This window comes from Crassostrea angulata, chromosome 5 (assembly GCF_025612915.1).
Source record: "Crassostrea angulata isolate pt1a10 chromosome 5, ASM2561291v2, whole genome shotgun sequence".
Taxonomy (NCBI): Eukaryota; Metazoa; Mollusca; class Bivalvia; order Ostreida; family Ostreidae; genus Magallana; species Magallana angulata.
In genome coordinates, this window is record NC_069115.1 from 53934739 (window position 1) to 53959948 (window position 25210).

At 36.3% G+C, this 25210-nt stretch overlaps 2 protein-coding genes across 4 annotated transcripts in view; one reads left to right on the top strand and one right to left on the bottom strand.

Annotated features, from left to right (window-relative positions):
• The window catches only part of LOC128186382 (glutamate receptor ionotropic, kainate 2-like), a 30008-nt gene extending 16497 nt beyond the window's left edge, over positions 1-13511 (top strand). Inside the window, exons 2-15 of one of the 3 annotated variants that reach the window (XM_052856189.1) lie at positions 1592-1747; positions 5465-5722; positions 6002-6180; positions 6608-6661; positions 6804-6977; positions 7279-7431; positions 7678-7779; positions 8807-8914; positions 9175-9210; positions 10005-10217; positions 10427-10987; positions 11336-11561; positions 12190-12452; positions 12682-13511. In XM_052856189.1, the coding sequence (XP_052712149.1) occupies positions 1592-1747; positions 5465-5722; positions 6002-6180; positions 6608-6661; positions 6804-6977; positions 7279-7431; positions 7678-7779; positions 8807-8914; positions 9175-9210; positions 10005-10217; positions 10427-10987; positions 11336-11561; positions 12190-12452; positions 12682-12957 (2759 nt within the window). In that variant the 3' untranslated portion in view covers positions 12958-13511. The remainder of the gene's footprint in view (positions 1-1591; positions 1748-5464; positions 5723-6001; positions 6181-6607; positions 6662-6803; positions 6978-7278; positions 7432-7677; positions 7780-8806; positions 8915-9174; positions 9211-10004; positions 10218-10426; positions 10988-11335; positions 11562-12189; positions 12453-12681) is intronic. The other 2 variants (XM_052856191.1, XM_052856190.1) reach the window with 2 other exon arrangements.
• A 179-nt stretch (positions 13512-13690) lies between these two features.
• LOC128186385 (uncharacterized) overlaps positions 13691-25210 on the bottom strand; it is a 29414-nt gene continuing 17894 nt past the window's right edge. Inside the window, 16 exon segments of the mRNA XM_052856195.1 lie at positions 13691-14154; positions 14328-14590; positions 15344-15569; positions 15758-15975; positions 16168-16510; positions 16816-17007; positions 18504-18617; positions 19019-19123; positions 19272-19436; positions 20248-20424; positions 20512-20565; positions 20875-21059; positions 22263-22523; positions 22682-22834; positions 24336-24417; positions 24420-24455. Of these exon segments, the coding sequence (XP_052712155.1) occupies positions 13849-14154; positions 14328-14590; positions 15344-15569; positions 15758-15975; positions 16168-16510; positions 16816-17007; positions 18504-18617; positions 19019-19123; positions 19272-19436; positions 20248-20424; positions 20512-20565; positions 20875-21059; positions 22263-22523; positions 22682-22834; positions 24336-24417; positions 24420-24455 (2880 nt within the window). The 3' untranslated portion in view covers positions 13691-13848.

Genomic DNA, 25210 nt, shown 5'->3' on the forward strand with positions numbered 1-25210 from the left:
TAAATTCAATAGCTTGGTTTTATATTGTGTACCGGGGCATATTTAATTTTGTTACAATCCCGGTTAAAACCTGTGTTTTTACCGTCATTTTCAATGAAATATGAGAGAGATCAGCTACATATGTGGTAGTCTAATTCGTTTTTAATGAATAACATATATTTAGAATGCCTACAGTTTCTTAAAACGGCACATAGAACTAACTTGTGCAATGGTACAAGACTACCAAAACAAAAGGTTATCAAAGTTGTGCCGCATCAATTATATTTTTTTTTTCTTTTTAATACACCTCATACAAAAATTTGCTTTCATTTTCTTGTTTACTTTGACCATAGCAGCAGAATTGCAAAAATAAAAAACAAAATTTTGTACCTTTTTTCATGATTTTGAAAAAAAAAATTGGGGCAGATGGCAAGGACCAATAAAGTTGTAAAGTTTGAACCGGAAATGAGCCAGTTGTGCCTTCTATTGGTATCTTCTAACCAGGGTTCTGGTTCTGTAGCTTTATAATAAATGATTGCATGTTGTTGAAAAGTTACCCTTTCATGTTTAAGCCTATAAGAAGAAGATGGCTATATATTCTGAAATGCATTGAGTAAATACAACAAAGAGAGACTTAACTGTGTTACGATAACATTTCGAGGTCTTTATTGATTATGATCGTCTAGAATTACGGAGGCAAATTTTAAGGGAAATTTCTAAGTCCATCGGAAATTGAACCCTGTCCGAGGTTAATTATATTTTCATCAATCATCCCTGTCTAGTGACACGGTGTATTCCGAAGTCACCACTCGGAACACGTCTAAATTAATTCTGTTACACGGAACATCTCTCTGAATTCATTTTCAGCCCTTGATTTGCAATTTCGAAGGTAAATTGTATTAACTTCCTCCTAACAGATCTTCCTATCGGAGCACAAAGAGGCACGTTTTCAATTGCAAGGTTTGCATTGTCGAAATTTGATTATTCAAATCCGGAACCCCCATGGGCTGCACTGGGGGCTTAGTTTTATATATCTAGAAACCGTAGTGTTAGTTTATTCTTTACCGAATCAGGGCGTTGGGTGCGTATGAGCTGTCCGTTGGCTAGACATTACGCAAGAGGATTAAGTCACCCTCATAGTGATAGTTTATCCTTACAAAATATAAATTTTGAAATGCTCCTAATGATGTAATATTTGATGTGTACGGTTTCAATCGCACTGTGCAGTACGTTAGTGCACGATTACCCATCGAACGCTCAGAGAGTGAGAGAGAGAGCGGTCTTTGAAGGCCTATTGCGTATCGTACAATGGTCGTGGATATCGTTCTTTGAGATCAGTTGATGTTATTTAAAGACTGCAGAACAGTCTTCAAAGTGCATGCATTTGATACTTCATCAGTGTACTGGTTTTAGTTGGAATGCTAATTGCAGTTTGTATTGTTGATCTTTTCTGAAAGGTCAACATTCAGAATTTGTTCTGTTGGTCCTTATCAGCAAACAAATAAACTAAGTGAGAAGTATTAGCTACATACACTTGCAGGTTAATTTGAACGCCTCTTTGATTTATTTGTTATGGATAGATCTTTTATGGGTTTTTTAAAATCTTTTGCAGGAGGCTTATTTGGCCATGAAGAGTCCACTACAGAGAATGCGTTTAAGTACGCGGTCTACCGAATCAACCACGAGAAAAACCTACTGGGGGGAGCCACACTCAACTACGACACACGCCGCCTGTCGGCAGAAGATGCCTTTACATCCTCCATGGACAGTAAGAACAATATTCAGGTTGTCATCGTAACCACACGCACGTGATCTTTCCTCGGGGTCATGACATCCTGTGGAATCATCAGAATTCACTAGACTTTGACCCGTGCGTGCACGGGTTGATATTGCATATTGGACATTTACGAAATAGATACATCGACACATCGTGTTATTGACATTTACATAACAAAGCTATAAGCCTACAATAATGCTATTAGTTTCACTACACTTTCCTTAGTTTGAATAATTTAACCGTGTCTCGGGAAAGGCCCTCACCACAGTTAAAATGCCTTCCATATACCCGTAATGTAGCAGAAAATTGCAGCATCGCTCCGGAACGATTTTGAAGAAAGTTAATGAAGCTGCATTGAAAATAACAGTCAAATTCATTATAATAAACCTTTTTGAGACTGTAAATACCTTTCATCTAAAAAATTTAATCCATATGATGGAAGAATTCAACACTTTCTTTTATCAACGTACACGTATTATCTTTACTACAGAGACAATACACGGAACGCATTCTATCGTAAAACTGGGTCTGTATGACATTGTTCATTTTTACGATAAAACATATTCTATCTTTACTCTCCAAAGAAATAAAATGTGAATTTTTTTGCATGTAATCAAATATTTTTTGTCATTATGAAGACAAAAGTAAGAACTTAGTTGAAATGTATATTAATTGTTATTTTATACTTTCTCTCATAAGAAATCATTATATAATATATATGAACAGAATATAGAGCAAATTTCCAATGAAAATTTACCCTTATTTGTATAATCATTTCTGAGTTTATTCATGCAAATATGAGATTGTGGAAACATAAACTAATGATCTCATTTGCGTAAATGTATTGCACAAGCGCAAGATTGTAAAATTAAAAAAAATCCAGCTGATTTCCGGGATTTTTTGAGGAATTTTCGTTGATTATTAATTAGCGAAGCTTAACTGAGAAAAAATAAAAACAAATTGGTAATCTTTAAGTACCAATGATGTTTAAATATATAAACCAAAAGACAGTATTCTTCGGATTTATCGGTATTAAAGACCAAAAATTCGAGTCTATTATTTTAAAACATTGTATAGTAGTATAGATGGTGGCTCCGTACTCGAGGGTAACTCTCCACCCACGAATTTAATTCCTCGATGAAAGAAAGTTTAAAATAGTTAGTTTTCTTACTGAAACTGAAAACTAAATTACATCCCATGAATAAGCAAAAACTCACTATCCATGAAAATTGGCTCCCACGAATTTAAATGATTCCACAGTAGGTCTCAATGAGCCAGTGACAGGATCGGTGTAGTATAAACGACCTTGGGCACAAATACCGAGCCAAAGTCTTGATCAAGCTTCTTATTTACAACTGATGTAGTGAATGTGGACCACTATGAATTCATTGAGTTCATTATTCAGTATTTATCATTCAGTATGAGTTCATTTCGAATAATTATCATTCTGAAGTATCAATTCAATAGTTTTCCTTATAAACCATAATTCTATGATTAAGTGATGTAAAAACACAAAATTTACCGATCGCGAGAAGAGGTCTGCATATATTTTATAGAGAAGTATGTAATGATTTAGTTCATTAGACATATTTTCGTCCTATTTTAGAGGCGGAACTATCTGTAATGATGGCATTTACCAAGGCATAAACTCAAATATAAGCTTTCAGAAGTTCTTTGGATTGATTAAAACACATGTAAATCTTTATGACGTGTGTGAAGTTTCTACGTGTAAATGATGCATATAAATTCGAGGGGAACCAACAAAAGCAATTCTTAGACGAAATCTTATTAATTAAGAGTCGATTTTGCCTTAGTACGCATGCGCGTTTGATTTTTCTGTATACTACAAAAAACATAATTTTAAATATTTCGTTTACTTTACTTTTAATCTCTTTTGCAAGCAACTGATTCTAGAAGAGAAAATCAGCGATACCTTAATATAACATTTGTTTTTTAGAGTAGGTCTATTTGTAAATTTATTTGATACCTTAATGGCCAAAAAATAGGACAGAGATGTTTTTCAATTTTTTTAAAGCTCCACTTACATCATTGAGAAAAGGAACTTAGAAACGAAAAAAAGCTACAATTTGTTTTAGAGGTTGTGTTTTGCAGTAAAATAGGAGAAAAACTCGCGAATTTCTCTCTATAAATCGACGATAATTTGACAGGCATTAGTTGTAGAAGAAACAGAAAACTTCTTCCTCTAAGAGTCTTTTAGGGCATAATGGCTTTGATATCTCTGTGATCCGCAACTGTATTCACAAAGTCGTACATCACCTCTTCTTCTGAGCAAACTGCCGTGGATCGCTTCATTCATAAACTACAAAAATTGGACGTTTGCCGATATGAAGCAATAGTTTATTCTTAATGGGGACATGCTGCCAATTAAATATAGATTAATTTGACAAATACGATCTCAAGAGGAGAAATTACGAAGTCGTATATTTAAAGCTATTTTGTTTACTTATCAATTGCAAATTGTAAGTCGTTAAAATCTAGAAACCAAGAAAAATCTTAATCCAAGAAAAAAACGTTGGATTTCATTCAATTTGAAAAAAGAAACAACTTGCAATTACCTTCGTTATTTGAGACGACTTTTTAACCATTTCATTCTTGCAACTTAACAGCCTCCATTCATCTCAAACGTGGCATTGAATTTGTGAGTGTGTGCATTGAACCAAAATCAGATATGGAAGAAATTGCTTAAATATGTCGATGGAGAAAAGTGAATGGCAAATAGTTACATTTTAACTATCTTTGTCTGTGATAACATTACGAATTAATTTTGAAGCATGTAGCCTAATAGTTTCATAAAAGATGAGCGACAGAAAATGGGCGTGTCGTATAGTATGGCTGCACCGCTGTAATGTCATGTTGTAAATTTTGAGTTTAAGGTGTGGTAGTAAATACAAAATTTACAACATGACAGCTTGTAAATCTTGTATTAACTGCCAACCGGTAAATTCAAAATTTACAACATCACAGTAATACAACGTGTGTGCTACATGAAAAAAAAATAGTTGATTTAAAATGTTGTTTTAAAATGTAGAAAAAATATGAATATAATAATGAGAAATCATTCTTTGAATATTATGAGGCGATAAATTTGGTCGGAGCGTTGTCAAATCTATCATAAAGCCCTTCGGGCTTTATTGGATTTGACCAAGTCCCGACCAAAATTATGGCCTCATAATACTAAAAGAATGATTCCTTATTACTTAATAGCGCATTTACTGGCTTACGGTTTGACAGTGATCGTGCCTAATGTCTGCAGGTGATCTAATCATATAAAGTAAATGAGTCAGTTGTTCAAAACTTATTGCTTGGTAGTTTTAAATGACTATTTTGTTTTACGCTTTTCTCCACTACCTTACTGTATTGAAAATAAATATCATTTTTCATTTTTCATCCCTAAAAAAGAAACTGAAAGGCATCCAACTAGATTCAGTTTTCATATAATATAACTGTATGTAAGACGTTAAACTGATTAAATATAGAAATGTTAAAACATATTTACAAAAGTAAGTGACAAGAGTTTGATGATAAAATACACGCCAAATGTACAAAAAATGAAGAAAAAAAAAACAATGTCAAAATATGCTTTGTGTAAGAGACAGTGACAACATGTTAGACAAGTACACTTTTACCATTGGGTATTTGTATGCGAATTCTAACCATTTTTTATCAATATGATTCTGTCTTTTACAGTTTGTGATCAAATCACCATGGGTATCTCCACACTTTTGGGACCACGGTCTCAGCATCTAGCCGCCTTCACTGACACCATGTGTTCACATCTACACATTCCACACATCGAATACCGGGAAACGACGCTTGCGCAGACGTTGCTTTCCGGTTTTTCCATTAATATCCATCCAAAATCAGACCAGTTAGCTAGGGCGTACATTGATCTCATTGACAGCTATAAAATGAAATCAGTTCTCCTCATTTACGAACATCAAGGAGGTAAATTGTATTTCTAATTGAATACATGTTTATTCCCAGAATCTTTTTAAAGATAAATTGATTAATTTATCTTTACTAGTATGTCATATTATTTTTTTAGAGATATTGTCCAGACAGAGTTTATTAAAAGACCTTTAACTGTTTGTAAATAAAAATTGTGTCGGACAAATATACGATTTTTTAAAAGACTACATATATATGCCACGTTTATAGAATTAATTTTTCTTAATGTTCGCAATTTTCCGTATATATAAGCAGCAAATTTTATTTGAAACTTAGGATTGCTAAAAATGCAGAATATATTGCATGAAGTAACAAAGGATGTGACGAGACAAGTATTCATCCGCCAAGGCGATAGCTCCAACATCCGGGAGGTTCTGAAAGAGGCCAAGTCCAAATCCTGGACCAACATCATTGTCGACATGAACATCTCAAATACTGCCATATTGCTTAGAACGGTGTGTGTTATAAGTTTGGATTATCCGGAGAATAAATTGCTTTTCTTCAAAGTTAAAAAAAAAAAAAGTTCTACTTTCTGGAAAGAACACTATTCTAACAACGTGGTGTACTTACATTCATTTATTTTCATCGATGGTTAAGAAAAATTAGATATGGCATTTAGAAAAAATCAAAATGCCTTTGGTGTAAAGTTTTCAGGAAGAGAAAAAATTATCTAATTTAAAAAATGGTTGCAAGCGAAACATTATTGTATTCAAATCAAATTTACTAACAGATTACGCAATTCAAACAGTGTTTCACTATCCAATTATTGTTCCTATCTAACGTATAATTCCAAGAGTAAGAATATTTTCAACGAGTTTACTTGCCAGTAAAATCTCTATAACAGCATTATGATTTTAATTCACTTATCTTTATTTTATACAGGCTCTCCAGGAGGGCATGATCGACCCATATCACCATTACATTCTGACAACTCTGGTAAGGAACTGTGGCGCTACGTGCGATCATTATAAGGAATATACCAGCACCGATATGCCATTTCGTGTTAATGATTTTTTTGCCAAATATTTTACCATGTGGATTATAATCTTATAAAAATGACTTTATATCTTCTATTTAGGACATCGAAGGGATTAATTTGTATGACTACAAGTATAACTATGTGAACCTTACTGGATTCCGATTGGTTGATCCCAATGACGAGTACACACGTGACATCATAAAAGAAATGTATTACTACGAAAGAGACACGGAACTCAAGCTTCTATACGACAAAGATTATAACACGATCCCAGTAAGAAACAATTTCTTTCTAATATGAAATAGATATATTTACAATCATGTTCTTGATTATATTGCAGAAAATAATTACATCATCGAAATCTGCAAGAATTACATAATTGATATTTACAGATAAAGATTCAATTTTATTTTTCTGAGAATTTTTTCTCTCCTTAAAATCTCATCTGAATATTTGTTATTTGTATCAGAATTAAAAGCTTTTAATTGGATAACTTAAAATTTTTTAACAATTTGACTTTTTTGTATAAATAATCATATAAGTAAGTAATATTTCTTTCTTTTACAATGTGTAGTACGAATCAGCGTTAGTGTTTGATGCCGTGCTGCTATTTGCCAAAGCATTACGAGACCTGTCCAGGGACAAAGTCTATATTCCTGCTAATGTGTCATGTGATGGCGAGGATGTCTGGCGATCGGGGAAGGATCTATACGATTATCTGCAAAAAGTAAGGAATATCAAAGGACATATTTGTCACATGCATTTCTTGTTCTTGCTAACCTTTTCATTAAATGTAAGAAATTGCATCTCCTTTAACTCGTTTTGTAAGCAAGAAAATATTTTTTTACTGAATTTATTTTGTTGCTTTTAACAACGTGTTAAACTTAAGCTGAAAAAATATATCCATGTAGTCTTGATCCATCCATACAATTTGGTATCAACGTTATGCATTGCTTTTTCCATCTCGTGTTAGACAGAAATCCGTGGATTAACGGGAGATATTAGAATCCTGAAGGGACGTCGCCAAACTTTTAGCCTGGACGTTATGCAGTTAACGGAAGAGGGGCTCCGAAAGGTCAGTTAACATGGAAGTGCGTAATATACAACAAAGAGGAAAAGTTTCGTAAAGAGAAGGTCACAGATATTTTCCTTTTGCAGCTCATTGCAAAAATAGTACTAGGTATTGGAGATGTTATCCGTAGTATTTAATTTATCTAAATACAGTATACGGTATAATAGCAAGTTTTTTTGCCGTTACTTGTTCTTACAAAGGGGTTATTTTAGAGGGTGCGTTTGACCAATGCCACTTATATGCAAATAACCAGTGAAAAGTAGACATTTTTGCATCAATGTTAGTCATAGTTTTCTTTGCAAATTCATTTATATCATATGATAGGCCAATTCATAAATTCAACTCGATTTTGTCATTGGGTTCCTTCACCTCTCATGTTACTTTTGCCAATTTCAAAAATATATGACGATGAAAATGATGATTCCGGTAATAAACATATTTTCTATTGCATAGTAAGAAGTCCCTCTGGAACTTACTGAATTATGGGTATTCATAATCAGATAAAATTTAGAAAAGTACAGAATCAAACAACATACTGGTAGTATATAAATATTAAGTTGTAATAATACATTTTACGGAAAAAATTACCTCAAGTTGATTGAAAAATCTCACCGACACTTCTACACTATAAAGCAAAGTAATGAAATACTCAGTCATTATCGGGCCCCATGATCATGAAGCAGTCTTAGACGTATCTCTGGCTTTGTTTACAAAACTGCAGATTAATGATATACTTTACAGTTTGGACTGCTTTCCTGATATGTTGGATTTCAAATGTCAGTCTGATATACATGTAATACTCAAAAAGTATTTGATGAAAGCTAGGCTGATATTTTTTTTTACTAAAGTTTAAGCTAAACCTCTTATTGAAGATACCGGTATTTCATGATCCTTGATCCAGGAAAGGGTCCATCAGAGAAATGTAACATATAGGAGTTTTAGGAAACTCCACCTTAGTAATGCTGCAAAACGACAACCTTTACACTGACTAAAAGCAAGAATTTAAAAAATCATTTTCTCTTCGTTACAGGTCGGCTCGTGGAATTCCAACACAAAGACTGGCATTAATTTCACCCACCGCTACATCAAGGAGAACTTCCCATTCGGAAACAAGACCTTGGTAGTGACTACCGTTCTTGTAAGTGTCAGAGGTCACGGGTCAATTGGTCGGGGCGTGATCTCGGGTTATTCTACTCAAGGTCACGTATACCGACTTCAGACCTACATCAGGCTATCTTTTTGTTTTTATTAATTGCGCTCTGCCATACTAAAATAAAACTATATTCACGAATGGTAACAGTAAAGAGATTATAAATTCTACGGAATAACTGCCGTCACGGAATATAAAAGCTTTGTTTCCATAGGATAAAACATATTCTCTCTATCTCCTATTTTCAGAACTTAGATCGTCCATTGATAGTGGCCACAAAATTGGTAGGAGACCTTATAACCTTATAACAGTGGTTGTAGAAATGATTACCTAGAGGCAATCTGATGTAGAATTTATATCCCTGGTTTACTAACCGTGAACATGTCTGCGCTTAAATACTAAAAGACGTGTCGGGAATGATATGCGTGTGTTTGTGTTTGCTGACGAATGATGCTATGGTGCTTGGTATTTAACTGTCCTTGGCTCTGTTTTATAATAGCTCAGTCTGCAAAATGCAAATATCTTAAATCACGAATGTATAAGTTGTTATATCAGCTAATGCTATAGAAACTATCATGCAAAGAAGGAATAAATAAATCTCAGACAAAAGTAAAATCATATGTTGTTGCTTGTGTACATTTGTTTTTGATTATCCATTTCATATGTACATGTAAATTAACAATATCTTTTGCTGTGCGTAACAGAGATATAAAATCTCCACCCAATATTTATATTTTTATGCAATATTTCAGAAATATTCCTTTCGATTATATTGGCCAGTACATGTTAGCATGATATTGCGTGTTTTAAAAGTTTTTTCATATATAGAAATGGTTAATGACTGTAGATTTTTTCTTTAGTTTAGAATTAGAAGTGTGTAATATATGTTTAACTGTTAGTTTATTAAAACAATCATAAGGGGTTTTTTAAATATTATTTTTAAACTGCTCATTAAATTCTGATATTTTTTATTAAACCAGAAACTATTTGAAAAATGGATTGTCAATCCTATACGTAGTTGTGGATAACAAACACTAAGGATAGACATTCCTGTACAGTGGTATTGCCTCTTTTTCAGGATAAGCCCTACGTCATGATACGTGACCTTGAACCCGGGGTTGACCGCTCTAAGCTAGGCAATGACCTTTACGAGGGATTCTGTGTGGACCTACTGAGAGAGATGGCGGCCATTGTTGGGTTTGAGTACAAGATAGTTCCGGTCGACGACGGGCTGTATGGGATGCTAGAGGATGGGAAGTGGAACGGCATCGTCCGCGAACTCATTGATAGGGTATAACGAACAATTTCATTGGTTGATATTACAATGTAGAACCAGCTTGTGACGGATCAGATAATTTACAATATAAGAGTGCTTTTAGATATTGAGTAAAAGAGCAAGTGCCGATGCAACTATTTAGTGCTATAAACATTTATCATATCTAACATGAATAAAACTTTCATTAAAATAATGTTTTTTTTTTTTTGTTTTTTTTTTTACAGAAAGCCGACATTGCGGTCGCTGCTTTGACCATCAGCTATCTACGAGAACAATACATTGATTTCACTAAACCATTCCTCAACCTTGGCATTAGCATTCTCTTTAAGACCCCTGAGAGGAAGAAGCCCGGCCTGTTCTCCTTTCTGAACCCCCTGGCCGTGGAGATATGGGTTTACGTCATAGCGGCCTACATGTTAGTCAGTTTCTGTATATTCGTGCTGGCGCGGTTCAGCCCCTACGAGTGGTACAACCCCCACCCTTGTAACCCCGACACAGACACCGTACAGAACACCTTCGACCTGTCCAACAGCTTCTGGTTCTCCGTGGGGACACTAATGCAGCAGGGCTCGGACATCAACCCACGTGCCATTTCCACCCGGATTGTTGGAGCCACGTGGTGGTTTTTTACACTGATCATCATTTCATCCTACACTGCTAATTTAGCGGCGTTTTTGACTGTGGAACGAATGATTTCTCCGATAGAAAGTGCAGAGCAGTTAGCAGCACAGAGCTCTATTGCATACGGGACCTTGGAGGGAGGGTCTACAATGACATTTTTCAAAGTACGTTCAAAATTTTAATTTCAGACGTACCAAATTCTCGTTGATACTAGTACATGTACTGTACTAAATTTGAAGAAGTCTGTCGTGTAAAGTGTTATTTCTATGGCTTTTTCCTCACAAGAAACCCGCTCATCGAGGTTCCAACTGTACATGCTTTTACTTTGATTTTGAATTATCATGTTTCATGAAGTATTTTATCAATGTACAAATCGGAAACCTGAATGCATCTGCGCTGTTCGTCAATGTTACATGTATATTTAAACTATTAGATTGCATAGTTTCTGTTTGAATTAAGTAACATGTACAACAACATGTATTCATATAATTCGAATTTTATTGCTTTTCAAGGATTCCAAAATCGACACCTATCGTCGAATGTGGCACTACATGAAGACCAAGGAACCAACCGTGTTCGTGAAGAATGCGCGTGACGGCGTAGAGAAGGTTTTGGCGGGAAACTACGCCTACCTTATGGAGTCTACGTCCATCGAATACGAGGTCCAGCAAAACTGTGACCTGATGCAAGTCGGAGGTCTGCTGGACTCTAAGGGTTTCGGGGTAGCCACGCCCATGGGTAAGAGCAAATTCGCGCCTTTTCTCCACTGTTCATTTTGATCACGCGAACCATCGCTCAGTTTTATACATTCGGCAAAATGATACACGAGTGCACTAATGGTTTGGACATTCTCCTGCTCCCAGGGCGGATTAACGAAGCCGTTTAAGTAGGTAATGAGCCCAGGGGAGAGATATCATTGTAGAAGTACATTGGAATCGTTTATTTCCATCTCTCGATTATGGTAATTTGCTGTCTGAACAAGATTAAGACATCAGACGCATCAATATGTGTGTCTTCCCTTTCATGACCTATCTGTCATTTTGATATTCTTGATATTATTGCATTGTTGGCTTAGTGCGTGCAGGTCATAATTTGTTTAAAAAACTTTACTCAGATGTTCTTGGCATTTATACACTTGTCTTTTACTAATTAACAATTCGTAATTGTCAATGAGTCATGGGCTCATTGACAATTACGAATTGTTAATTAGTAAAAGACACACTGTTAAGAATGTTTACTACATGTACCTTTAAATGAAAGAAGACATCATATCTTGACATCAATATACGTAAACTGTAAATCGCTTTTATAAATGCTTGTGTAAATGGGGAAATTCAGATTATAAATATCCGGATTTTGTGTGTAGGGTCCCCACTGAGGGATAAGCTGTCGCTGGCGATCCTTCACCTACAGGAGGACGGGAAGGTCCAGGAGTTGTACAATAAATGGTGGAAGGGGACCGGCAAATGCATGTCTGACCGTAAGGCCACCGAGTCGAAGGCGAACGCGCTGGACGTCAACAATGTGGGTGGTATATTTGTGGTGCTTCTTGGGGGACTAGCGATTGCCGTCCTGGTGGCGTTCTTGGAGTTTATCTGGAAATCCAGGAAAAACGCCCAGGAAGACAGAGTAAGACTCAATAATTCTGGCTTAACCTGATAAAAATGCTGCTCATATAAATAAAAAAAAAGTTTCATAATTCATTTGAATTAATTTATTTTCAAATTACTTTAAACTATTTCGGAATCGGTTTTAAATTAGATGAAATTGAATTTAAAGTGCTTGTTAACAAACCCTTGGTTTGAATCGTACTTTAACTGCTCTCTAATTTAAACTGGTATTTTCTTCCTATTTTTAGCAATCATTGTGTTCCGAAATGATTCAAGAACTAAGGTTTGCAGTTCGATGTCATGGTTCTTCGAAAAAATCGAAATCCAAGCGGGCATGCGCAAAGTGCAAAAAAGGACACTCAGCTTCCTGTCCACTAACTGTTGGTATGCCAAAAGACTCAAGTTCATCTAACGGTATTCTCCCTCTCCGAGAACTCAGAAAATCCCCCGTGTCAAGGGGTAGAGATTTCGCTTTTGGGGAAGGGTCTTACATGCATGTGGAGTATAGCGATACAGAGACGTGACAAATAGTGAGGACCGTCACAAAACGGAAATTTTGTCAGTGTGCCTTAATCCACCAGTCTCAATACTTCATTGAATGATGTGCATTTTATCGTTAGATCGCCCTGTTCTACGAAAGTGATTTCATGTTTGGATCATCTTCACGTTCTTTGCCGGATTACTTGTGATAGTCTGTGATATAATTCCATTGCTTCGTTGATATATATTGCTGTTTATCTTTCATTTTCACCAATGCATTTTTATTTCTAACATGGCCATTAACTCCATGGGTGTTATTCGCATTGCGCATGCCATGTGAATGAAAGGAAATGCATTACTGTTTATTCACAAGATGAAAAAAAAATGAAACTTTATTGTTAATGTTTTTGAACATGTTGCAGATGTGAGAATTTGGATTTTTGTTTTTAAATGTCGATGAATTAGTTATCTACAGTACAGTATTTTTATTCCACATGAAGCTTTTTTTCAGTAACAATAGTTTTTATTGACTATTTTATTTCTCCACATGGAGGAAAATTCCGTTGAATATTAATAAAATAATAATTAAAAACCAATCTTTTGTGAGATATTTGTTTTACTGTATATTTTGTTAGAAATCATTTAATTTACTTAGGATCTCTTGTTGAAATCACCCTTTAACAAAATAATTTAAAGAAAATCGGTAATAAATAATCCATATGAAACTATTAAAGAACGATATTTTAAGTAAGCATATACCATCGTTAACTAATATTAATATAAAGAATAAATATTCCATTTACACAAAGACGTATGGAGTTAGGACGTATAAGAATATTTCAGGCAAATTTTACGAGAAATCATCACAATTTCCATTCTGAGTAATATTGCACAGTATTAATCCACGTGTGACATGATTCGGTGTTATTGCACTATCAAACTTCGCTAGAATTTTCTACATTGGAGATTTCGCCATTTTTCCCAATGCTCTGTGACGTGTTTTGTTTCTCGGCCTGATGTACAGACATGTCTTTACCGTGCACGTGATCCACCAAACACGTGTCCTCGCCATTATCCCCTAGAGCGGCTCCCTTCTCATTGGTCGGTTCCAGGAGGAGAGTAGTCCTCGTCTCCTCTGTTGCTATGTCCGCCATTGATGCCACGGTAACAGGGACCTTTCTATACTTACAACATCTCAGAGCAAAGTACAACTGCTGCTTAATCTCAAACCACAGGGTACTCTGAAAGAAGTACCAGGTACTATTTTTAACCAAACTGATGTACATGTACCACTGACAAGGATCGGGTATTGCCTTATTCCAACGTAAAGACATAGCAACAAAAATTTTACCGAAAAAACATTAAGAAAATTAAGTATTTTTGATTTACGAGTTAAATTAATACAGAGTCTTACCTCTCCTTTCCGAGATATTTTTCTGGCATTGCAAACAAATTCAATGAGAGCGATTACAAATCCACAGAACGTTCCGGTCAGAACGAGTACAAAGACACCCCCTACATTTCGGAGCTCCAGCGCCTTGGTAGAGGGCGTTTTAGTGTTGTCACAGAACTTGTCAATGTTCTTCTGTTTCCACCATTTGTCATACATCGCCTGGATAGCACCCTCCTCTTGGAGATGCAAGATGGCACTAGAGAGTTTGTCTCGGTAAGGAGAATCTGAGTTAATTTTCAAAACAAATAATTTTTAAAGTTATCGATGTAAACAAACATTTTACACCAAATCTCATATTTATAACAATACCGTAGGATCTACTTGTTGAAAAGCCGCTACAATTCGGCAGTACATTTTGGAAGGATTGCTTTTCTTGCTACTATACTACTTTCGCCATATTTACAAGTAAAAAATAGTTAACCATAATAGATTTCTTCATACACGTATAAGCCGAGGGTAAGCAATTCCAAGAATCTTATAGCGTGTAAAACCTATACATGTATGTTAATTAAGAGTCGAATGTAATACAGTCAATACAACAGTTTTAGAAATGTCAACGAACTCTATAATCAACGTTCAGGTATACTATCGTCTCACATTCTCAATGTTTATGGTTTACTTTATTTTATGTTTCATCATTGTCATAAGAAATCATACAACTTCAATATAATTCGCATGGTAAAAGTTGCTAAGAAGGGTCGCATATCTTTCGATTTGAAGTGGCGCCTAGATTCGAATTGAACAAGACGGAACCCTACATTGTTAGATGCAGATAGAATTGGTAAACGCGTAAAGGACATCGTCCAAATATATCTATCTAAACAAGTTTGTTTTCTAATCTTGTATATGAGAAATAACACCCGTAATACATGTAAATTTAAAATAAGTGACTGAGGGAATGTATACAATTGTCTCTATTTGTATAAAGTGATCATCTGAAATAACCATAATTAAGCATAAAAAAGCAAGATCCCTACCCCTGGGGAGGCCGATGCCGTAGCCCTTGGAGTCCAGTTGCTGGCCCACCTGCATGAGGTCACAGTTCCGGGCCGTCCTATACTCCACCGTGGTGGACTCAGCCAGGTAAGCGTACTTGCCCTCCATCACCCGTCGCTCGCCCTCATTGGAGGACTTCACGAACACGGGGGGTGTGGCGGTCCTCATAGCGTTGTTCATCTTCTTATACAGTCGGGCTTTCGATTCCTGGCGGTGTAAGAAAAGAAAATGTGATTATTACGCAAAATACCAAAGTTATATTTGCAATTACTAGTACTTTTGGACTTTTATTTTACTCAAAGAGAAAAATGACAAAACGGCCCTAATTTTCTTCGTTTAAGTTTCTAATTTTGATTTTAAAAACAGTAAACGTCCAGTGGACTTCTATGACTTACAGCAAAGAAAGCCCTCGTACTTCCTGACTCTAGGGTCCCATACTTGATCTCATTCTGGTTCGACAGGTCCTCCGCGCTCCCGATCGGGTTTTCCATTCGTTCTATGGTGAGGAATGCCGCCATATTGGCCGTGTAGGACGAAATCATGATCAGGGTGAAAAACCACCACACACCCGCCACCAAACGAGTCGATGTTGTTTTTGGTGAAATTTCTGAACCTATTTCAAAGCAAAGGTATTATTTCAAAGGTACATGTAAGCATGCAGTTCTAATTTGAAATTATTTCATACTATGTATAAGAATAACAACATAAATATTTTTGCAATCAAAGTGAAGAAAAATATGCATACATAGGATTAAGATAAGATAATATAATCGAAATTGAGTTATTTTTATCAACTACTTTTTACCTTGTTGCATCAAAGCTCCAATGGTAAACCATAAACTATTCATTATCCCGAACTGGTTTTCTAGAGCCTCGTTGTGGACGTCACATGGATAGGGGTTGTCCCACTCGTACGGCGTTAAACGAGCGATCACAAACATCATAACACTGACCACGATATACACAGCGAGGACGTAGGCCCACAACTCGGAAGTGAAGGGGGACAGGAACTTGAACAGCTCGGCAGGGGGCGCCATGGGCTTCCGGAACAAAATTGTGATACCGAGGTTCCAGAAAGGTTTGGTAAAGTCTATGACTTCTTCGCGGCTATATGTAATTGTCATTCCAGCTACCGCTAAATCTGCTTTCTTTAACAAAACGTTTACCAATGATTATAGTTTAGAAGTTGCAAAAATGTACGTACAGTTAATGTTTAAGGTGGAGTAAGTTCCATGCCTAATTACAAACAATGTTAAGGGAGAAATGTGCAAATATATTTATAAAATTATGTTACTGCCATTCTTTGAAATTAAAATGCAATACACTTGCACAAATGAAAAATTAAGGGCTACAATTAAACGCATGACTCAACAAACGAATTAGCGCACGCGTTTGTAAGCTCCATCTTTGTAAGGAAAATGTCATTGCGATAAGTCTGTAATTAGTTCCCTACCCTTTCTACAAGCTGTTTGACCATTCCATCACAATGCTCGCCATCACAGTTGCCATAGGTACCGCTTGGCTCCGGTGTAATGTTATATTTGAAGCCCAATATGTCTGCCACAGAGTTCAAGAGGTCAATACAGAACCCTTCATACTGTGCCGTCCCATTGCCTTCTGTCACCCTGAAAGCGTAAGGTGCTTCCTACAAAATACAGAGTAGGAAAACACACTTGTTTGCGTATTTTTAATTTTTTTTTCTTTGTTAGCATAGCAATATTTACATTGTATCATTCAACAAGATCATATATTAATGTGGTAGAGTCAGTTTTATGAAAATCTTACTATAAGTAATTGAAGTTAGTGGGTTAACCTAGTATTAGCTCGGTCGATAGAGTGCTTGATATGTACGCCAGATGAGCCGGGCTCAAAACTTTGCAGAGGCAGTGAAGCGGGCAGCTTATTAATATATTTTTGGTTAAAGTTATTCCCCTTTGATTTATTGATTTTTGATGATTTAATTATTGTTTCCAATAATTACCAATTAGTGTGATGATTATTGTTTTACAATAATAAATATTCTTTGTAAATAAGTTGTTTGGCATAAGTAGTTTTAGGTTAGGTCTAGTTAGTTTGTTTATTTTCGATTTCCCGTTTTTAGATACCACAAATTATTCTTGGCCAGCACATATATAGGGACAGTGTCAAATGCGGAACGAGAACGACTGTTTGGGGTTAAACTTGAACAGGTACGGCTAGATTGAGTGTGCGGACATCCCTGCTCTTTCTAATCTTCGTGTGATTTAACCTACGATACAAAGTGTGCGGTCATCCCTGCTTTGTGTCGCATTAATACAAGTGTGCGGTCATCCCTGCTTGTATTGGTGGTGGTTGCGGCGGAGCACTAGTGTGTGGTCATCCCTGCTGGTGTTCTGGCCTTTCTAGCGCAAGTGTGCGGCACTCCCTGCTTGCGTTAGGTTGCGTTGTTGGCGCAAGTGTGCGGTCATCCCTGCTTGTGTTAACATTAGTACCTGTTCAGTTGCGTAGGTGTGCGGTCATCCCTGCCTGCGTAACGTTGAGTCCCTATATATGTGCAGGAGCGGTGATTCAAGTCTGCACTTGTAAATATTGGCAGCAATCAGGGCTATCCGATTCTATCTCGGGTACGGGCCCGCGGGGATCACAGGCAGTGACCCCCTTGCACGTTACAGCAGTATCTTTCTCTGTTACATTTTGTATTATTAAACTTTCATGTTAAATACTGAAATCTGATTGGTTTAGACGCAGTTGATAATCCGTTCTATTACCCTCAGCGTTAGCAACACACTTGGCAACGGGTAACACAATGAATTGTAACATGCGCGTAAATTATGCGCTTACAGTTCGCCGAAGAATTCACGTCATTTCCATTTAAAAGCAGTAAAATTTTCTTCAAAATTAAGACATATAGCATAATAAAATAAATAGTGCCTGTTTGGGAGGATAACAGTTGAAATTGACACCCCTCGAAAACCATTGTCAACCACCACTTCGCGGCGGTTGACAATCATAATAAGATTTTCTCAGCTGGGTGTCAATTCCCACTGTTACCCTCCCAAACGGGCACTTTTTATATACTATAAAATGAAAGACGCTTGTCTTTAGTGGTAGTTATTTGAATGAATTTGAAGCGTGCCTGTGACTTGGATAAATGCGACGTACCAGTACTGTGACGACAGAAAGCGTTTTGTTGGTCAGCACGTTGCCTCTGTCATCACTAAGAAATTCGGACTTGTCTGTGATTTTTACTCCCCGCCGGAAGTGCCATCTGCCAATCTATATGTATGCGGACGAAGTAAGTTACATTGGAACAATTAATTGCAAAACAATATATTTTGAAGTCAAAACAAATATTTCAATAATCAGTCTAGGTACGTTGTAAAAGTTTTGAAAATGAAAGTTAAAACACAAAAAGAAAAGAGGGTTTTTCAGAAATGTTGATTACCCCATAAATTAAAGAAAAAGATGAAAATAAAATGAAAAAAGCGTTTTCTTTTCTAAAGGCTTATATATCAAAGCATGAAGTTTCATATCAACCAGAGGTTGTTCAGAATTTCAAAATTTAACTTTAGTTAATTTTATATAGTAAACAGTGAATATTAACAACAATCGCTCCTCTAATCTGTTGGCTGTACATGTATAAAACACCATCCCTGTTGAATACCATGCTATCATACTTTATAAAGTTGTTTTTCTCTGACTTTCACAATGTCAAGAGTAAAGTTCCGTCGATCTCCATTCTTGTCCAACTGAATTCTTCCCGTCAGTCCTTCATAAGTTACCTTCAAAGTACATATAAAATAAGTCCTCCAGATTAGTCCACGCATTAAAAAAATACTTTAAAGTAAGTGTAAATCAAAAAGATTCCAATTTTAGATACAAATATTTGAAATAAGTGTATATACAGACGATTCTGATTTTGAGATTTACCGTTTTTAGAGCGTTGACCAGCGCTTTCCCGTTGAACCAGGGCAGTGAGTTGTACCCCTCGTCACAACTGACCTTCCGCTTAAAGTCCACATTCCGCATCGTGGTAAGAAGGTCAAGGGCGCGGTAAAGGACTTTAATGGCGTCATACATCAGTGCAGCGCCCATCTGCAATCACAATGGTTTGTGTACTAAATGAATGTTTCTTTTACACGAATGGTGTGTATGGCATATTTAAACGTATTGTTTAATTCATTGTAAAATGAGTCAAAACTATAGATTTCGAATAATGCTGCTTTTATCTTTATTTTGCAGGAAATAATTTTCTCACAGGGGATGTTACTGAAACGAATGTCGGAACCAAAATCATTTTCGCTTCTCATACTAGACTACTGCTTCCTGTTTCTAGATCCCCCCAAGTATCACGTGACTTGGATATATAAGCAGAGTTTCTGAGCTCTGAACCGACAACCGAGGAAGACGCTGTGAAACATAAAATAGGTTGAAACCTAGAACACAAGTACCCTACATACATGCATAAGGCTTTCGAGGAATTTATGATATGTGTTGTGTCGACTAGTAAAAGAATAATTTGTGTAAGGAATTGCGTGCGCTCAAATAGGGATTGGATAATTGTACATATTGCAAATTTAATTTATGATTGAGGAATTTGCTTTTTATTATAATTGCTTTGGTAGAGCAACCGAATCTTCGAACCCGGAAAAGGTTACATTACTATTAGTAACGAAAATACGACTTTGCTCATGCGCAAATCTAGATGAGGGTCAGGGCCTGGAGTCCAGACCCTCCTGCAAAATTCAAATTTCTTCTTTACATTATAAAATTACCAAAAACATGCCATAGAACCCCCCCCCCCCCTTCCCCAATTTGCAAGTTCAAAAAACCGTCGGAGACCCCCCCCCCCCCCTCCCCTCTTGAAAAATAAAATAATTCTGGATCCGCCTATGTTGCTACTTACTGACACTTGAGTTTGATCGCGCCCGATGGGAGACAAACTAAAGGAGCTCCTCTCAAGATCTTTCTTCCATCTGTCTACAACTGCAATGGCCTTGGGATTTTCAAGGTCAACCATCCTCATCCCGGTGATGTTGGCGCCGGAATACATGAACGGCGAAAAATCCACGATACTGAAATCCTTAACAGCCACGGCTTAAATTAGTTTCAGTTTTATTCACAGAAACATGTTGTTTGTCAAGACTGGAAAATTAGAGCGGACACTCACCAGATTTGTAAAATGAAAATGAAAGTATTCATTCAGTGCATTAACCTGCATTGCCTGTAAAACATGTTAAAAGTTTAATATATAAAAATATAATATAAACATGTAAAATCCGTGTTTTTATAAGCGTATTTTGAGGTGGGGATACTGTTGTTTCATCAATATTTGTTGAATACCAATTTTCGTGGTTTTCGTTGTTAAGTTGATCCACGAAATTAAATGTTCATTAAAGTGCAATTTCAACTAACATTTTGTATTGATAGGATCATTTGCCACGAATTTACGTATCCTTGAAACTTTGATATTTAGAAAATCCACAAAAATTGATACCCACGAAAATTAATGAAACCACAGTACATGTTTTACCTTTTTTAGTAACATATGGATGTGGGTCACGTGACAGTCTACAAGAATTCTGTATTCCCCAGCATCCTTCAATTCTGTGAACAGATCAAGGAAGCTCTGGGGATTCCTGACGTCAATCTGACGTAGCTTGATTTTGACGTCAGGCAAAACGGACAAAGTAAAGATTTCCTGGAGTCGAATTAGACCTGAAATGAGATTTCACAGAGACCATGAACGAGACATCACTTCGAACTTGAATACGTTTAATTCTCCTTTAAATCCATTCATTATTTCCCAAATAAAAGGTTAATACTAGAATACATGTACTAGTAAATAGCAACACACTGTGTGGAATTAGCAACGACACGCTACAGGTATTTAATATGTTACCTATTAAATGTACAAATACATAATTGCATGTCATGACATTGCATGAGTAGAATTTATCTTATTTTAATAAAAACATTTTCTATTATAATACTTTCATGTTAAATACTGAATTCTAATTGGTTTAGACGCAGTTGATAATCCGTTCTATTATCCTCAGCGATAGCAACACACTTGGCAATGGGTAACACAACGAATTGTTACTTGCTCGTAAATAATGCGCGTAGGGTTCGCCATAATATCTAAAAGCAGTAAAGTTTTCTTTGAAATTAAGTCATTCAGTAGAATAAAATGAATAGTGCCTGTTTGGGAGGGTAAGAGTTGAAATAAACACTCCTCGAAAATTCGCGTCGGTTGACAATGGTTTTCTCGGGCCCGGGGGTGTCAATTCCAACTCTTACCCTCCCAAACAGGCACTATTTATATAATATTTGAACATATAGGCTGTTCGTGCCATATCCTAAACTGGCATTTAACACCTATTCATTTCTTTATATAGCCTTTATAGTGAGGCAGGGGAATTCACTTTTTCTCGCAGCAGACATTTTTTCTTGAGTTCACATATTAAAAAATATCAGCCCCCACCCCCAATCTCCCCCCCCCCCCCGCCACCGCCTATCTTTTTGGTAGCAGGAAAACAAATGGATGTGGAAATAATGAAATCAACAGATCACAAATGAAATTGAAGCTAAAGTAATGCTACGGACGACCACCCCCCCCCCCCCCCTCCTCCACAGATAAAGATTTAAGGATTTTCATGATTTAAAGGAATTTCCTTTTTTATTTTTGGTCAGGATTTTTTGGAGGAGGTACCCCCCCCCCCCCACACACACACACATTCAAAACCAACCGATGCTAAGAGCCTGTCTCTATTTCATTCTTTTAACGAAAGAAATCATGTATCTTGCAATGGTGGACTAGTTTCCTAAAAAAGAGGAATGGTGGACTAGTTTTCTAGAAAAGAGGAGAGAGTAATTATGCACCTAGTTGATAGATATGACACTGAATATGAAATTACTTACCATCATTGTTTACATAAAGCATGGCGAATTTCTTCCACCCCCAGAACTTGATGAGATCCCGGTGTGCTCGACTGACGGCGAGATAGTGAGGGAAGAAACTGACGCCAATCCCTTGACGATCCGGTGACCCGGAAGGGATTTCATGATGAATATTAATTAGCGGGATTTCTACGTATTTACTGACGGACTTCATATAAGAGGCAGTTATTCCGGGCTTAGGACCAAACAGCACCTTTGTTCCTGCCTCAATCCTTCGACAGACTGTTAAAAAAAGAAAAACTAGTAAGTATATTATATAATATTTCTCTTTTTTGACAAAACCGTGGTTATAAAACTGCTTGCAAACATTTCAGTTAAAACTGTTCATATATTGAGACTGGAACAATTAAATCTAAAGGCTTGTGATTGGTGGTTCTTGCCTGTGTTGTCAGACATGTTTCCCACTCTGTTGACCGTGTACATGAGTAGAAGGGGCGTGGTCCGGTTACTGGGGCTGTCTCTCAGGTTCACGTTCTGACAGGTCCATCTAAACGACAGTTCTGCCGCCTTATCGTCCGAGTCAAAGAATCCGTCTAAAACATAACTTAGTGGACTAGACTTAGGAAATGATCTTTTTTATATACATCATTATACTAAGTCTTATGCATGTGCATTTTAACACAGAAAGTAAATTGGATACCAAGCGTAGTAAATGTTCATTGTTGGATATTTTTCAGTTATGGTCTTATCAACCTGTACTGATGAATGTGTTTTTATTTGCCTACAGAATACTTTTACCATAAACTGAAGAATGAGTAGTTTTATTTGCCCACGGAATACTGTAAACATCTACTGATGAATGTGGTGTTTTATTTGCCTACAGAATACTGTAAACATGTACTGATGAATGAGGTGTTTTATTTGCCTACGGAATACTGTAATCATGTACTGATGAATGAGGTGTTTTATATGACCACGGAATACTGTAAACATGTACTGATGAATGTGGTGTTTTATTTGCCTACGGAATACTGTAAACATGTACTGATGAATGAGGTGTTTTATATGACCACGGAATACTGTAAACATGTACTGATGAATGTGGTGTTTTATTTGCCTACGGAATACTGTAAACATGTACTGATGAATGAGGTGTTTTATATGACCACGGAATACTGTAAACATGTACTGATGAATGTGGTGTTTTATTTGCTTACGGAATACTGTAAACATGTACTGATGAATGTGGTGTTTTATGCGCCTATACATGTAGAATACTATAAACATATTACTGATGAATGTGGTGTTTTATTTGCCTATAGAATACTCTAAACATGTACTGATGAATGTGGTGTTTTATTTGCTTACGGAATACTGTAAACTTGTACTGATGAATGGGGTGTTTTATGCGCCTATACATGTAGAATACTGTAAACATATTAGTGATGAATGTGGTGTTTTATTTGCCTATAGAATACTGTAAACATATTAGTGATGAATGTGGTGTTTTATTTGCCTATAGAATACTGTAAAATATTAGTGATGAATGTGGTGTTTTATTTGCCTATAGAATACTGTAAACATATTACTGATGAATGTGGTGTTTTATTTGCCTATAGAATACTGTAAACATATTACTGATGAATGTGGTGTTTTATTTGCCTATAGAATACTGTAAACATATTACTGATGAATGTGGTGTTTTATTTGCCTATAGAATACTGTAAACATATTACTGATGAATGTGGTGTTTTATTTGCCTATAGAAAACTATAAATTATTAAACCAAATTTTATTCGCTACGACTTTTTTTTGCGTTTAACCTTGAGTAATTTGATTAGAACGACATTTTTTTTTGCAATCAAGCCTTTGTCATATTCGTGATGACATTATACCTACATGTTTGGTGTGTTAGAGGACCGACAACATCAAAAAATAAGCACCAATATAAATATATGAGTTGTACACTGTTTGCCGTTTTGTATGAACATATAGAGATCCATGTATAGTCTATATAATATACATTTTAAACGGTGCAATGATAAAAGGTATGTAACCTAAAGGGGACGTATAATGTGATAACATTATACCTACCTATTAGTATATCAGTGGCTGCTACCGTCCCCAGAGTCATCAGAAACAGGGTCAGGGCCGCCATTGGAGCTCGGAGTGAGCACCTGTAATTTACCTGGTCAGGATACACCGACCTGGTGACTAGGTGATGACCCTGATGACGTACTGACTCCTTCCTTGCTGCAATATTAAGTAATCACGGGTCGGCAATGAAATGAAGGCCATGTAAAAAATATTGAATTTGATTTTTGTCTGTAAATATATATACACCTCAAGTACTCAAGTCATATACTTGTACCAAGCTTTATATGACTGAAATTTGCCGAAACTCATGAAATTGTTACAGATAATTGACAAAATCATAAATACAGATATATCGAAAAAAAACCAAACAAACCCTGATTTTAACCATACTCAAAGGAAATGTGAAATTTTCAAAAGAACGACGAATATTTTATGTGGATGTTAAGTATATATTCTTATGCTTTATATTATCTATGAACATTATTGCTGGATACTTTAGTTAAAATACCAGGAATACGAAAATAGAATCATAGGCGTCGTAACCGGGGGCTAACCGTTAGGCACGTAGCATCATTATGATAGAGGGTTCAGCCCCCCTGCGGGGGGGTGGTAGGTAAGAATTTTTGAAAGTATAGGTATACCCCCCCCCCCCCCCGGATGAAGATTTTCTTGATTTTGGGAATTAGGTTTTTTTTTTGCATGTCAAGATTTCTGATGGTTATTATACTAGCCCCCCCCCCCCCACACACACACTTTCAATGTGCTTCCGACGCCACTTACCTTTGGTAAGTGAAGGTTCCCACTCTTCCAGCCCCTATCAATGCAATATATACCTGTCCACTCGTTCTATCAGGGAGCTACTCGTCCCAAAA